The sequence below is a fragment of the Triturus cristatus genome, chromosome 6 (assembly GCF_964204655.1).
Source record: "Triturus cristatus chromosome 6, aTriCri1.1, whole genome shotgun sequence".
In the NCBI taxonomy this organism is placed as follows: domain Eukaryota; kingdom Metazoa; phylum Chordata; class Amphibia; order Caudata; family Salamandridae; genus Triturus; species Triturus cristatus.
Genome location: NC_140589.1, coordinates 1121046955 through 1121062601, shown reverse-complemented (window position 1 = coordinate 1121062601; position 15647 = coordinate 1121046955). Strand labels below are relative to the sequence as shown.

The 15647-nt window shown below is 42.8% G+C and overlaps 1 protein-coding gene across 8 annotated transcripts in view; it reads right to left on the bottom strand.

Annotated features, from left to right (window-relative positions):
* The window catches only part of SPAST (spastin), a 675354-nt gene that overhangs the window by 296505 nt on the left and 363202 nt on the right, over positions 1-15647 (bottom strand). For all 8 annotated transcript variants that reach the window (XM_085611993.1, XM_085611996.1, XM_085611991.1 and 5 more), the window contains one exon: positions 9906-9981. In XM_085611993.1, the coding sequence (XP_085468119.1) occupies positions 9906-9981 (76 nt within the window). The remainder of the gene's footprint in view (positions 1-9905; positions 9982-15647) is intronic.

The following is a 15647-nucleotide window of genomic DNA, read 5'->3' as shown; positions in this document are numbered from 1 at the left end:
TACCTGATATCGCCTTGGATTGAACTCTTGGTAATATCTGGGATAATGTTTTTTCCTTTATGGCTAGGCTTAGTATTGACTTTTAGTATGCTTATTAATAGACATTATCTTCAACGAGATTCCACAACTCAAAAGGTCAATGTCATCCTGAAGCCACACACATCGTCACATTGTAAACAGAGAGACTTGTCATCAGTGAACATAGGAGCTGTTCCTATACCGGATGGTATAGTTTGGGACAAGGTTGATTTCAACATATTCGGACTAATCGAACTTTTAAAAATTAATCATGTATTTAAAATCTCATTAAGTGATTTCATTACCTCCAGTACATTTTCTGATGATTGGGACACTGAAACAGTTAATAACATGCTGCCTGATCTAGGAAAAATTGATGCATTTTCTAATAATGAAATGTTAGGTGGTTCATCAGATTATGATAAATTGTACTGTTATCAACATTATGGTCATCACTTCCTACACAAGTCCATTTCACCTAGGAATGTATTTGAGTACAATCAGTGGGAACATTGCCCAACACCACCAAAGAGTAGTTCACAAACGTTTGCACAAACATTTGCATACTTTTCAGGGTTTAACATCACAGATCCAGCCTCATTTTACTATAAGGTTGCACCAGAATCACCACTGAAAATTATGCTAACAAACACCAAACATATTTACTCTGCTTCCTTTTTGGCCCAATTGTCTGAACAGGGTTTCGACCTATGGCAAGACGAAATTGACAAAATCGATTTGGGGTTCAAAGGGCTGGCAAGTCCAGGGTACAGAGGCACTATTTAGAGCTTGCCTCATTCCACAGCAGATAATCTTTTTAAATGACACTGTGCAACAAAAATCATGCCAAGGAATAGCCAAGATGAAGGAACTGAACACTTGATGATATAATGAAGTACAATAGAACGTATCCCAACTGGAAGGAGTGGGTGGTTTGGCCCTTAGACACAAACACGTGCCATAATAGGAAGCTTTCCTTCGCGCCCCTTCCCTGGCTCCCCAGCTCCGCTCCTGTTAGCGGTAAGTTTATAATGCGAACATGTGTGTTCCTCTCTCCCCTTCTCCTCTCCCTCCCCCCCGACACTCACTTTACCCTTTTTGTCCCCCAGAGACGCCAAATTGACTTGTGTCTCCACTGTATATCCTCCCGGACGATATGTGATCTGCTCACCTGTCTACCCGGTACCCACTACAACAGATACGATATATTCACTCGTGTCTCCACTGAAATTCTACCGGGACGTTATGTGATCTACTCACCCGTCCACCCGGAACCCTCTACAACTGAGCGCCCCTTTCCTGTGCCTCAGGTACGCTTCAGTCGGTGGCTCCCTTGCTCCTTCTTTTTCCTTCCTCGTTGTCCTGTTCACCACCGCTCTGATACTTTCCTTTGTTTCATACAGCACTCCCTGAAATTTGCGACCCTGGTCCTGAGGATGATCCTAATTAAATAGGATCGAAACGTCGTCGACCTGTACCCATCAGCTTTAACTCCTTCTGGCGCCCCTTGATCTTTTGGTTCTCTAATAATTTTGAAAACTATCAAATGAACAATTGAAAAATTTGATGTTTCGAACCTTTCATCTTGTACATATTCTGTAATTACTGTTTTGCGCCTCTTGCTATGGTTTTCTTCACGTTGTCACTTACGCCGTCACTCCATTGTCACGAGCACATTGTACACTTTCGTCTTTAGGGTTGTTTTGGTATTTAGACCAAATAGTGCTGTTTCAATTTGTTTACATTTTCATTAATCTTCTCCAAATATATGACGCCTATGGGCGCATTAATCAAATTATTTGAAGCCTCTTTTTCTTTCTGTGTGTTTTGTAATGTCTTGTACATACAACTGTAAATAATCCAATAATTCCTGCTGAGATATTGTTGTAATTATATTGTATTTACCCTGATCTCAGTTTGGTCTACGGGTTACACTCCTGTGGTTTTTCTAGAATAGGTTCCTGCACATCACCGAGGGACTCAAGATGCATAGGCCAGACCCACGTTATGTACAGAGAGAACATCCAGGGGTAGTGACATCGTATAGTGTTGGGAAGTTGTGCCTACAATGGCTAGAAACCTTGACACTTGCAGAAGTGAAGCAACACTTAACTTTACTCACACAAGACATGAATCTTAGGGATTTTTTACTAGGACCTAGGAAACAACGTCAAAAACTTTTCATATATGCAGGCATTTATGCTGCCAATAATGAAATCTGGAAGATTTTCCAACAAGAAGCCGTAGAGAGAATACGGGAATAGACCGTATTAACTTAGAAAAAGCTTTTGCTGTGGTGGATAATGGGTTAACAACTTTGACCTCCAGAGAATATTCATTGGGCAAAATTGTATCTTCTGCCATTAACATACTGGAACAAGATTTAGCCATATTACAACACGGCCAATCTCAGTTACGTTCTATTATGTTATTGAGCTGGACGCTACAATCCTTGCATGCAGGCCTTGTGCCTTGGCGTTTTATAAACAGTATGTCTCTGTTTTCAGAATATAATATAACTGATACACAGATAGAAATGGCACAAAGGGGAGCGAACTATACAATGCTGCAAATTTAAAAACTGGATAGACTTCCATTTACAGTAGCTGAATTTCCATCAACTGAGTGGCTTATCCATGGCCAAATCACTCTCCCAATCACTACATTCCAGTTTCACTATTGTCTCGAACAGAGACAGGCAGGCACATATGAAAAGCTGGGTGAAGAATACATTAAGAAATCCTGGGATTTACCATATAAGTTTCGATGCCGAAGTGGGGATCGAGAAGTATTTCTTAGTGGTACCAACTGCAAGAACGCTTTAAGCGGTTCTCTCATATGCCAAGACATTGTTTTGCACGGAGCCTGTAATGGTTCAGTTTCTAATCTGTCTTGACACATGAAAGGAACACCAGCTGCCGTGATAACGCCAGTGTTCGAGTTACTTTCAAATGGGAGTTACTTGATGCTGAACGATCAAGGTTGTTGTGGCATGCTTCCAGACATTGCATATCTGGTCACAGTGAACACCAGGGTTACTTGCTTTATACAAGTATTGTTCCCTCCGACAAATACAGCCAGGGAGGCGCTAATATGGCCTTCACTGAATTTGTCGTTGATACAGTTTGATACTTTGAGCAGAATGAAAGCCATGCTTTTACAGCAAACCGGGTCGCTGACCTCCGCTTGAGAAACCTTTGAACTTCAGGTTGCAAGGACCTTGAACGAGATACAGGCACTAATTTGAACTAATTGCCCCCTACATTTCATCGAAATGGTGGGTCATATCTATAACATGTCTGATACGAGTGGCATAATTCACCTTTTTAAGACCATAGGGTCCAGAATCCTTAGCACATTCCAGACTATCCTCGGAGTTATCACTAACTTCATACACTCTGTGTTTGAAAGTATTTTCGGGCGTCTACATCTGATCCTGCTCGCTGTAGCTGGAATCCTGATTATCGTCTACCTGCTGCGCAATGGACGGACCATCCGCCAGCTAGATTGCGAAAGCTCTCCTGGAAGACATTACCGTGAGCGCATGATACAGCATTTCAGTGCACCTTCCCTAAGGGAACTAAGTGCTTCTTGGTTCTTATCCTTCAGACCAGTCTTTGAGGACTGCATCGTACCTGTCTTCAGATGCCTGTTTTGCGGAGGCGAATGCGAGTTGGACATCTGTCTGACCCCTGACCCCTCAGACGGAGACGCTAGCGGACTTAGACTCCAGGCTGGAGCCCTTGTGGTCCCATGCTCGACTGTGTCCCCAGCATATTCCCATCTTGACGCATGCCTTCCTCGAGAAGCCACAGGTACCTTTCAAGACTGAATTAAATTTCAGCTCCAGCATTGACACCGAGGTTTCGAATCTGGTAACGGAAGAATACACACCAGCTACAGGACAGGAGGAGTTTACATCTATGCACACTTGACGTGCTATGCGAGGTACTTCAATGTTTGTCCCCTGCTGTAGCAGGCAACGATAATGTTATGTCACCCAGCCAGGACTTCTAATCTGAATCTGGCTCACCGTGTGCTGGGAACAACTATGGAACTTTTTTCTTCCCATTCTATTTTCAAAATAACTCTTGAAAATTGACACTTTCCGAAGCATGGCCTTCTATAAACGCTTACAGTAGTTCAACTTGTGTAATCGAACTCGTTAGGACTGTGATTTGCGGACTTTTTCATCATTTGCAAACATTACCGGACAACATTTTTCATTGTTTTAAAACAGTTTTTAAGTGACTTTTTAAAGTTTTTTTAAACATTTTAAATGACTGCTTGACAAATTATATGCACTGACACGGTTATACCTGTGTGTTTCAAGAAACGTGTATTATTATTGTTAAGTATAAGGTGGAGTGGGTGTTTTATTTCATATCAGTACCCTACTATAGGTCCAGGGAACATCGTACACTTTCACTACATCAGCGCCCGTTATTTCATATGAACGAGCCTTATAAGGACATAGCTCCAAATAAGGACAGAATGCCTTGTATGGACATAACGCCTTATAAGGATTGTAGCCTTTTATGGACTAAACCTTTAATCTAGTTCCATGCAGAGGGTGGGTTTTTCTCAATCGATATTGCTAAGACGTCATCCTTAGCGCATGTGAATAATTGATGAGTACACTCTCCAGGAGGTACACTTCACCTCTCCCATCAACGCACAAGGTTTAATCCCCAACGTCATCCTCATACTGAACAATGGGTAACACACGTACATAGACTGTATAAATACAGCACCTCTTGCTATTAGAAGGCAGGAGGAACCCGAGACTTCGAGGCCGACACACTGACCAGAGACGCTGTAGCTCCGGCATGCCATCAGTCCAGCTGACAGTGGTCCGACGATCCCTTGCGGGGTTTCCAGATCAAGTCCAGGACGAAGTTACACACTTTCACGATTCAGGTAATGGGGTTCGACTAAAAGCCTAGTGGGATTCTTGGCTCTTAGGCTCTATAGCACCTACTCACATACTAGGTACACTTAGGTACATCTAGTCAGGCATCTTAGGAGTACGCACTTTATTTTATAAATGCATTCTATATTCATGTATCTGTTCATGACTATTACACAATGGTAGAACAATACTATTTCTTTTTAATCACTGTACTGCTGGTTCTATTTCTCTGTTAATGTATTACAGTTATTGCAACACATATTTTACATGAGAAGAACAATGGTACAATAAACTCTTATTGTAAAAACGCCTGACTGTTTCTTCTGTGTATCTCTCTGAGAGCAAAAAAGGCCTGCACGAGTGACTGGGTGAAAAGTAATATATTGTTTCCGCGAGTCTGAGGTTATTGTGTTCTGAGGTTGCCAAAACTAATCTCTCTGATAGCAGAAGAGTCTAGTGGCACTGCGAGCTAGCTAATGCAAACAATAGGCTAACATATGCGGCGGGGTGTATGGACTTAGTCTGCCACCAGACCCACAGTATATGTTATCCGTAAACGTCGTAGGTCCTGCATGACACCGTACTTTTGGGACTACACTACAATAGTCACACCAAGGTATTAAAACCTATTCGTCTCCCACTTGACACCCACCATCAGGCAGTTCTATAATTTGTTTTCCCTTGCCAGCCACCTCGCTGTAAGACTACCATTTTGTCTGTGTTCATTCGTAAATCGGATGCCTGACCAAACACTTGAAGTGTATATAGCAGTACAGGTACCGAAATGTGTGGCTGCGCAAGATAAACCAGCGTTTCATCAGCACATAATTACACAACGTGTCACGTCTCCCAACCGGATGTCCCACTTCCAGAATGTTCCCCTTAGCCTTATTGCCAGAGGCTCAATAGAGAGGGCAAACATCAGTGGTGAAAGGGGGCCCCTCTCCAGAGTCCAACTGTTAGATACCTCATCTACATAGGACTCCTGCCATCGGATTACCCAGAGTTCGGTCCAAAGCCCATTTTGTGTAGAACATGATTTATAAAGCTCAGCCAAGAGTGTTGAACGCTTTTTCTATAACAAGAGCTACTAAGTCATCATTTATATCTGTCCGCTCCAACTCCTGCAGCACAGGATTAATTAGTCTCAGAATCAACTTCATGTTGCTCCCAGGAAGAATTCCACACTTGTCTTTATATACTATAACCAGCAACAGTCTCTTAGCCAATAAATGTGCCAATATTGTGGCATCCGTACTAATCATAGACACAGGTCTATAAGACCCAACGTATTATGGGTCTTTCTCAAGTTTCTTTACCATTACTATGATTACCTCGTTCATGGGTTGTGATCACACTGCACTCTGCTTTGCTTCAGCAAACTTTCACCACTTTATCTGTTAATATTCCAGAAAAGTGTATGTAAAATTCCAGGGGCATACCACCCAATACCAGGGTTTTTCGCCCCAACATTGACTATATAGCTTCTAATAACCCCTCCTTTTGAAGATCCATCTCAAGCATATTGCGTTGCTCTGCGGTTATGTGCAAGATTGACAAGTCACACAGTACCATCATCATGCAGCAATCCTGGTGTAGCAGATGTTTTAACATAGTTGGGCCAACTGCTCCAGCATGGCATTGTTTATATCCCGTCGTCAAGATGCAACACCCTCCACACATCCACTCTTCCCATCATCACCTACTAACCTCCTCGTCGTGGTTGCCTTTGTGCACAACTCTGACAGGCCTCCGTACCTTTCTCCAATTAGGATAGAGCTAAAATCTCCACCCCAAAAAATAAATTCCCCCCAAAAATGTCTGTAATCCACATTCAGTGCATATCCATTCAGGAGGCACACCTCTTTCCTATCAAGCAAACTATACAACAGTCCATATCTGCTATTAAGATCTACATTCTGAATGCTGGAAGAAAGTGCAGAAGATGCCGAAATCAGTAGTTTTTAGCAAATTACTTCTATGGAAAGGGAGAAGAAACCAGTGGCTTTGTTGTCACATACTGTGGAGTAATTTGAGTGCTTTTTGATGACCACCTGTGCCATGAGGTAGTTGATCTCTATGATAAGATGAATCCTGGGAAGGTGTCAATATGATGCTTAAGTTCTTTCTTTTCCCTCACCTAGGCCCCTGCCGCTTCTGAGGTCTCAAAGAAGTAGGAGCATGAGTTGTGGAGTACCTGGAGTTTAGCTGGAAAGAACAGCATGTATTGGAGTTCATGTTCTGGAGTTTTTGCTTGATAGAGTCAAAAGATTTCCATTGTTTTTGGACTGATCTTAAATAGTCAGGAAAGATCATCATCCGGGTGATATATCAGGTTTTCCACTTTACTTCAATCTCCTAGGATCGTGACTCGTCCCTAAAGTTTAGAATTTTCGCAATGATCGGGCGTGGGGGGCGGAATCGGCAGAGTTTTCTGGGTCTGCTATCTGTGGGCCTTTTCCACCACAAACCATTGCAAGAGCTTTCCTTCTGGGATTCAGGATTTTATTCAGACTTCCACAATTTTTTTCAGGATCGGTCAGTCCTGTCCCCTCTGAAAGTCTTAGAATTCGAGGATTATTGCATCTATATCGATTTGACATCTTCTGCTCTTTTATGAAGGATTCAGAAAATCGACACTAGCCTTGACACTTAAGAGTTGCCATTTCATCTTCTAGTGCAGAGACGTGCCCTACCGCCTACGACACCCTGTCGGAAACATTTCTGAGCTCCTGCCCAAGGAGACTCACCCCCTGAAACTTGCTTTCTAGGGCAGATTGGGATTCCTGGATTGGCTGGAGAATGGCTGCAATATACAGAGATTCAGTCTGCTGCTGGCCTGAAGCGCCCCTCTGGGTGCGTCCCGCAGCAGCTGCATGAGGAGCTGTGAGTTTATCGATCTTTGCCAGTGAATGCGTAGACAAGCCCATGTCCTTCCCCACCCCAGGTTTAAGATGATGCCCCTACCGCGCCTGTTATACATTCTGCAAAACACCCCCTGCCCGTCCCACCCACGGTCTTCAAAAAGATAGCCAAGATACCCAGAAATTGCTACGGGAGGCAGGTACACCTAGATTAGCACTTCATAAGCTGCAAAGAGAGGTCTATGATGGAGGCCTGGCTGTCCCGGATGTTCGGCTCTATTATTTGGCATTGCAGCTGTTAGTAGTAATTGATTGGGTATACGCGGATAGATAAGAGTCATCGTACAAGGAAGATTGGGACGCCATGCCGGCAGGTAACTGTGAACCGCTGTTATACCCATGGAAGCCTGACTCCAAAGGGCCTGTGCACAACGTGGTAGCATGTTGGAGGGAGGCAAATCGGGCACTGGGGTGACAGAACAAACTGACCAGCAGGAGACCCCTTTGGTCGGGTGATGGGTTAAAGGAGGTGGTCTCACTACGAGGCTTTACAGGTTGGAAGACTATAGGAATCAAATGTTTGGGAGACACGTGGAGGGGTGGGGCTTCACTTCCGTTCGAAGACCTGCAGCAGGAGTTTGACCTTGGTGAGACCCAGAGATTTCACTACCTGAGACTCACACATGCCCTACTGAGACATCTGCATCGAAGTACGTCCATTCCCGACCATTCCCCCCTAGAAGATAGACAACTCATTGATCCCATTCCCAAAATAGCAACTTCAACAATATACCTTAAGCTTAGTAATAACTTGACTGATCTGCAGATAGTGCTGAGGGCCGCTTGGACCGACGACCTGGGAAACAAAGTTGATGAGGAGTGGCTAGAAGCACTCCAGGGCCCACGGGAAATAGCGATACGTGTACGATTCCGACTAGTCCAGCTCAGGATATTGCATCGCTCCTATTACCCCTCTACGCTTCTACACAAGATAGGAAGGGCACCGTCACTGCAGTGCATCAGGGGCTGCCAGTGGGATGGCACTTTCCTCCACATTCTTTGGGAATGCCCTAGGATTGCGTACTTTTGGCGCAGTGTTACGGCAATAATGGCCAGAGTAGCAGGAACCAATGTTCCACTAGACGCAAAGTGGCTTCTGCTTATAATTAAGGGAGAGACCGACTGGCCAAGATATGTAAACATCTGGCTTACGCTGGCAGCAGGGATAGCGAAGCGAAATATAGCCAAGAGCTGGGTGGCGCCAAATCCCCCTTCAGCGGCCCCCACATCTCCTTACCCTGGGAAGGCCTAACTGTGTGATCTGTAAATCGCCAGGGAGGCCCCACACCTTCACCTGGGTATCTATATGCCTACCCTGAGCTCAGCAGCTCCCTGGAAGGCATGCCCCGCCAAGGCCTAGTAACGGCAAAAACTCAGGGCGGCCCTCTCAGCGCAGTGACTAAATATGAACCACCCTCTTCAGGCTTCTGTGTCACCCCAGGGAAAACTTTGCTCCATATGCTGAAACAGCCACATCTCGTCCAGTGTACTCGGTTTGAGGTTCACTGTGGTTTGGGTGGGCTCACTGTGAATTCGTCAGAGCAGCCACTTTTTGGTCTGGGTCATGCGTCTCATTCCTCGTCACTACCATAAGCATCTTCTTAGCCTTCACACTGTCTGCTGACATTGCATTTGGAATCTTGAAGGCATCTTATTTAGTCTGAGGTGCGCTTCTGGTGAAAGGATTGAATAGGATAGCAGAGGAAGTCCAGGAACATTATTAAAACATGTCTGCCATCTTGACCCCTCAATCCATACATTTTAAAGTGCTTTTGGAATGTATTTGTTCTATTTAAAAAGCATTGATAAGAGGAAAAACATACCGGCTTTAGGTGATTTTCCTACTTTTTATACCGGCCAGGACAATAAAATACCAGTCATGCCAGCATAATAGAGGCCTACTCTACTCCCTACTTTCGAACTATAATAAAAAAAATACACTGCTGAATACTAGATTTCAAGGCTTGGTAATTATAGTTTAAGTAAATATTTTTTCCACAAATAAAAACCATTTCCTGAAATTAAGTGTCATTCCCACAATGAGTTCTTACCTATGAATATAATTGAGGGCTGAAGTTCTCTGGCGACTGCAAACAGTGCTCGCACCAGTTTCTCCCCTTCTCCAACCTAAGGTGAAATATGGTAAGGATTAGCTAAAATAGTCTAAATAGAACTTGTCAGTGCTCAATACCAAATGCATTCACTAACAATTTAAATAAAAAACAGGAAACTCAACGTTCAAATCAAATATCAACTAAATCATTTGCCACATGCAATCTTGCTTGCTGCAATTCACCTATCCATCACTACAATTAACTACAAGGAGTGACCAACAGAGACAGACAAGTTGATCTTTATAGAAAGTGCAATCATAAATATAGCATATGACGGTCAAATCTCCCTTCCCCTCCCATGTATGAAAATAGCGCCGATGGAAAAAAGAGCCATCATAGACAGGTGACTTCAAAATCTAGTGATGAGAGTATTTGTCACAGTCTGATAAGTACCTCTATGTAATCACCTTTAAAAAGGAAACTACTTTGACATGGAGCAAACACAATAAAGAAATAAACATTGTCATCATCAATAAAAATAAAAATAACTAATTTGAAAGTTAATTAGAAATTGTATGCAGAGCAATAAGCTGGTCTGATTTGGGGCTGGAAAGTACAGTTTGTAGACAAGTCGAATTGATCTGCTCATGTTGGAACATTGAAGATAATTTTGCAAACCACTTTCACCCTGGAAAGTCACCATACCACTTCAAACCTGCAAGAATTTAAGTTAGTGAACCTAAGTTTGAAATTCCATTGCCAGATTGGGGATTGCCAAACTGGCCAATCCAGATAGACCTGTTAAATATACTCCTGGAAGAGAAAACACCACCCATAATATTTAACCGGGCTCCAAGGAAGAAACAAGTTACTTACCTGTACACTGTGGTTCTCCAGTATTGATATCGTTCATAGATTGACATGCTTGAATCTTCCCCGGCATCATGGTGGGAGTCTCACGGTAACAGTAAAATCGCAGTACTTAGCTTTAAATTTATTTCCCATTGAAATTAAATAGTATTCAGTAACCAGTTAACATCCAAACTTCAGCCAATCAGAGTATAGAACCAGAGTATCCAGCCCCTGCAGGGCTACCATACCTCAGATTTTGAGCACAAGTCCAATTAGAATAATAATAGAGGTATTGGTGAACATGAAAGGGGAGGACGGAGGGCCGGGAGTGAATCTATAAAAGATATCAATGCTGGAGAACCACAGTGTACAGGTAAGTAACTTGATTTGTCTCCAGTATTGTATCTTTTATAGATTCACATGCTTAAATCTGAACAGTAAGCAGTTTTTAAGTATCAAAGAAGGCGGGAAGAATGTGAACCATCCCACCATGCGACTCGAAACTTAGAATAATCAAACGCAGACCATGTAAATGCAGAAAAAGAGACAACCACCTAACAGTACTATAATAAAAAGAATAGATCTTAACAAAAACAGGCCTACCGTATGCGAATAGTCGTCGCAGGGCCGCTTGTCCAATCGCTAGATCCACCTTGCGCCATGAATACTGACAATAATGCTCATGAAGGTATGGACGTTTGCCCACGTCGCTGTCCTGTAGATGTCGGGTAAAAGCACACCAGCAAACGGGGCCGAGGAGGCTGCCACATGCCAGGTGAAATGAGCTGTGACCTTAGCCCCAAGCAGATGTCCTGCTTTCTCATGGCAGAAAATTATAGTCGAGGAGACCCAGCGTGCAATAGATGCTCGTGTCAAGGCCTGACCCTTTCTATTTATTATAAAACAAGGAACAATGGTTCCTGTGGACTATATGCATAATATTTGATAATTATAGAGCTCAATTGCACATACCCATGGGAAAAGATTGTCAGAGGGAGAATCAAAATCATACACAAAGAATTTCAAGGGTTTTTACTTTCAATGCACTTTGTGTAGTAAAGTATACCAAAAAGTGTGCTCGGTGCCCCAAGTGAACTAGATACTAATTAGAAAAAAAAAAGGTCACTGTTTGTGACATACAGTAGGTTTCAGTTTGTACAAAAAGACCACAAGTACATATAAACAGAGCATTGATAGACCTTTTAACAAAATGCTAGGGGCTGGAAGGTGGTTCTTTTAAAATATGTGTCAGCAGCGTTTCAACCTCAAAAGTAAATAGGGGGTCTCATCAGGACCTAACAATACGGGACACTTGAAGCGTCAACAATTGACTGTCATTGTGGAAAGTGCACACCAGTAAAAATGTGCCTCAAAACAAAGTGTAAGAGAAGAATGTATGGTGAAGCACACGTTGACGGAGATGGCCTTACAGCTGCCGCCAACCATGAAACCATAACTTCCGTCTTCGATGACCCTACCTACGGCCGTCGTCGTCTTGACCGTCAACGTCGTATAAGTCGCTGGCAAAACTGGTGACGGCATGCCTGATGCGACGGAGACAGGGTCATAAACAGAGAGTGTCTCGTCGACAGGCGGAATTTTCCTGAAGAAACCTTTTTAAATGGAGTATGTGGCGCTGATAGATGCGCGGAGCCAGCTCTTTGCTGTGTGCGAGGGGCCAGGCTGCTCTTTTTAGCCCTGTTTTCTTACTCTGAGATCTGGATTTTTTAGGATCTTGTTAGGAAAAAGAAGAACCTTCTTCCTTTCTTCTCTTGGAGGTGGTAGGTTGCTGCTCCTTACTCTCAGGGTCTTCCTTTTTTGTAGCCAGAGAAACAGCCTTCCCACACGGTCCTTGAGGGTTTTTGAAGAGAAAGCATGACAGTACTTACAGTCTCTGGGCTTATGGTCCGGATACAGACAATACAGGCATGTTGTATGTGGGTCCTCAGACTAACGCCTGGACTTCCCACAAGTCTTGCAGGGCTTAAACAACCCTTTTTTAGACTCCGACATTTTGAAGAAAAGCAAAAAGATACACTCACTCCCAAACTATACATCAGCTGAAGAGATGGACGTAGACAATGAACTGCATGCTGGAATTTCAAAAGGGTAAAGTAGAAACACTGTGACTGAGCAGAGCTCAAGGAGACGCTCTAACACACGACGTGTGGTAAGAAATCTGAGGTATGGTGGCCCTGCAGGGGATGGATACTGTGGGTCTATACTCATTGGCTGAAGTTTGGATGTCCTAAAATGATGTTAACTGGTTACTGAATACTATTGAATTTCAAGGGGAATTAACTTTAAAGCTTAGTACTGCTATTTTACTGTTACCGTGGGACTCCCACCATGATGACGGGGAAGATTCAAGCATGTGAATCTATAAAATATACAATACTGGAGAAATGGGTACACAATTATTAACATCTCTAAACACAGACATTTGTTTTATGATAAGAACAAAACTAAGGAAAAATGTCATAACTGATTGAATAGGAAGCAACTACAGACAGTAAAGACACCTGAGATGTAGATACAAGAACAGTCGTCCTTTAAATAAGGCTAGATTATGAGCAAAACCATAACATTTTAACCAAGTTTTTCCTTTGATGATAAGGAAAACCAAGGGCAATAATGAAAAGGGTCTATTGTGTTTTAAAAAAAAAATATTTTAGGAGTATTCAATTTATTGTCACACAACAAATCCAACACACTAAATATAGTGATCAAGCACAAAGAGAAATTACATAAAAAACGCATTATTCGATTGTCTCAACTCAACACATGACTCATGAACTGTAATCTGCACCAGCTTCCCAAATAGACTGAAGAAATTGCAGAAGTCGCAGATCTACTTGGGAAGAATGTGTCCAAACCAATACAGACAAACAAATGAGCTTGGTTCTGAAAAACACTTCATTTGTCCCTAATGTACACAATGATCACATTTAAACACACTGTATCATACACAGGCTTTACTGGGGTAAAGGACACTGCTATCTGCTACCTTCAGAAACTTGCACCTACCTACAACCGGCCTGCCTTCTCCCATCTAATCCAACAACATGACTTCAAGACACAGATCAGTTATAAGGTGCTGGGTGGGTCCCAGACTTTGGAAAACTAGAACCCATGAGTCGGGGTCAACTATTTGTAATTTAAGGAATTCGGGAATTTCAAATTTTTCAAAATAGCATTCAAATGAACTTTGAACCATAACAAAAGGAATGAGTGAGGAATGCCAGACCGGGAAAAACAGTACTAACCATCATTTTACGCTTGAGTTCAACACAGAGTCAAGGAAGCATCTGTGACAATTACCTGTTTTGGAAGTTCTTAGAAAAAGAGGATTCCCTCCAGTAAGCTACTATTCCTGCATCACCACATCAGGGACTATTTGGTATGTGTGGTGAGAGAATTTGATTTTCCCAATTGTCTTTCTATTGGGAACATTGGTCCTCGAAGCACTGTTGTAAATGTCTCATTTACACTTGAGCATTTGGAACTAGATCAATGCAAGACGCCATGGAAACAATCTGTTGAGCCGTTGGATGCAACATCTGAGACAGCTGGTGACACATCTGAAAAATGGTAGTCACTCTTCGCCAAAGGAGTATTAAGAGTGACTCCTAGATAATAGAGATGTTGATGATGTGAAGCAAACAACCTCAAGGTTTATATGTAAGCCCTGTTTTTTGTCAAGAGTTTGGTCATCATGTGGAAATGTAACTGTGCTTGATGATAAGAAGATGGCTTTACCAACCAATTGTCAAGATTGGGTAAATGTAAATCTTCTTTCTTCGGAGGTGAGCTGCAACCAATGCCATGCATTTGGAGAATGTTCTGGGTATGGACGTGAGTCCGAATTGAAGGACAGTGTACTGACAATGGGTGCCCCCACTGTAAATCTTAAGACATTTGTGTTACTTCGCTATGTATGTGTGAAAATAGGAGTCTTGGACATCTACAGAACACATACAGTCGCCTTTCATTATCTGTGGATATATCTGATGCAGGGCTAGCTCTCAAACCTTTTTGTTTCTTGATTCATTTGTTTGCCTGTATTAAGTCGAGGATAGGTCTGAACTCCACTTGTGTGCTTTACTGGGGTACCAAAAATATCTTGGATAGATACCTTTTCCTTTTTGAGATAAAGGAACTGGTTAAATGGCTCGTTTCTGGTATAGAGGTTTTACCTCCTTTTTTAAATGCAGCAATTGATGCTTAGGTGGTGACTTCAGAGCTATTTAAAGTGGAGGATATTTGAAGTGAATGGTATAGCTGTTCTGGGTGATCTGCAGGATCCCTTTGTCAGTGGTTATTAATCTCCATTATGTTAGGTGATGTGAAACACTTCCTCCCACCAACGTAGGGAACAGAACTTGGGGAGTGTGAATCTGATAGATTTGATATTGTTTGTAACTTGAAAGAAGATTTGTGCTGTGTTTGCTGCGGACTTCTTTCTCAATTATTCCTATGATAGAACTGCTGTTGTTTTTGCTGCAGTTGACTACCTTGGGAATGAGGATGCAAGGACCATTGAGGGGATAAAACCCCCTGTCTTGACTGAAATCTATAGCACATGCAATGGTTCTGGGAACAATAACACTTCTTTTTTTTCCCTCTAAAATCACTGCTTTTAGGGTTTCTGCCTCTTTCTTCATTCTCTCCATTTCTTTGTCAGTGTGGGGGCCAAAAAGAACTGGTCCAGTGAAAGGAAGATTCATGATCTTCTATGGAGTGTCCGGTTTCAGGGAAGGTAGTCTAAGCAGGTGGGAGCAGGTCCTGTGCCAGCTCCCCCTCTCGTCACTTGCAGCAGCTCCCTGCCTGCTGCCTCTTTTTGTAGGCCTTCTGTTCATTCCTTGGGTGCCTTCCTGTTAAGCTTCT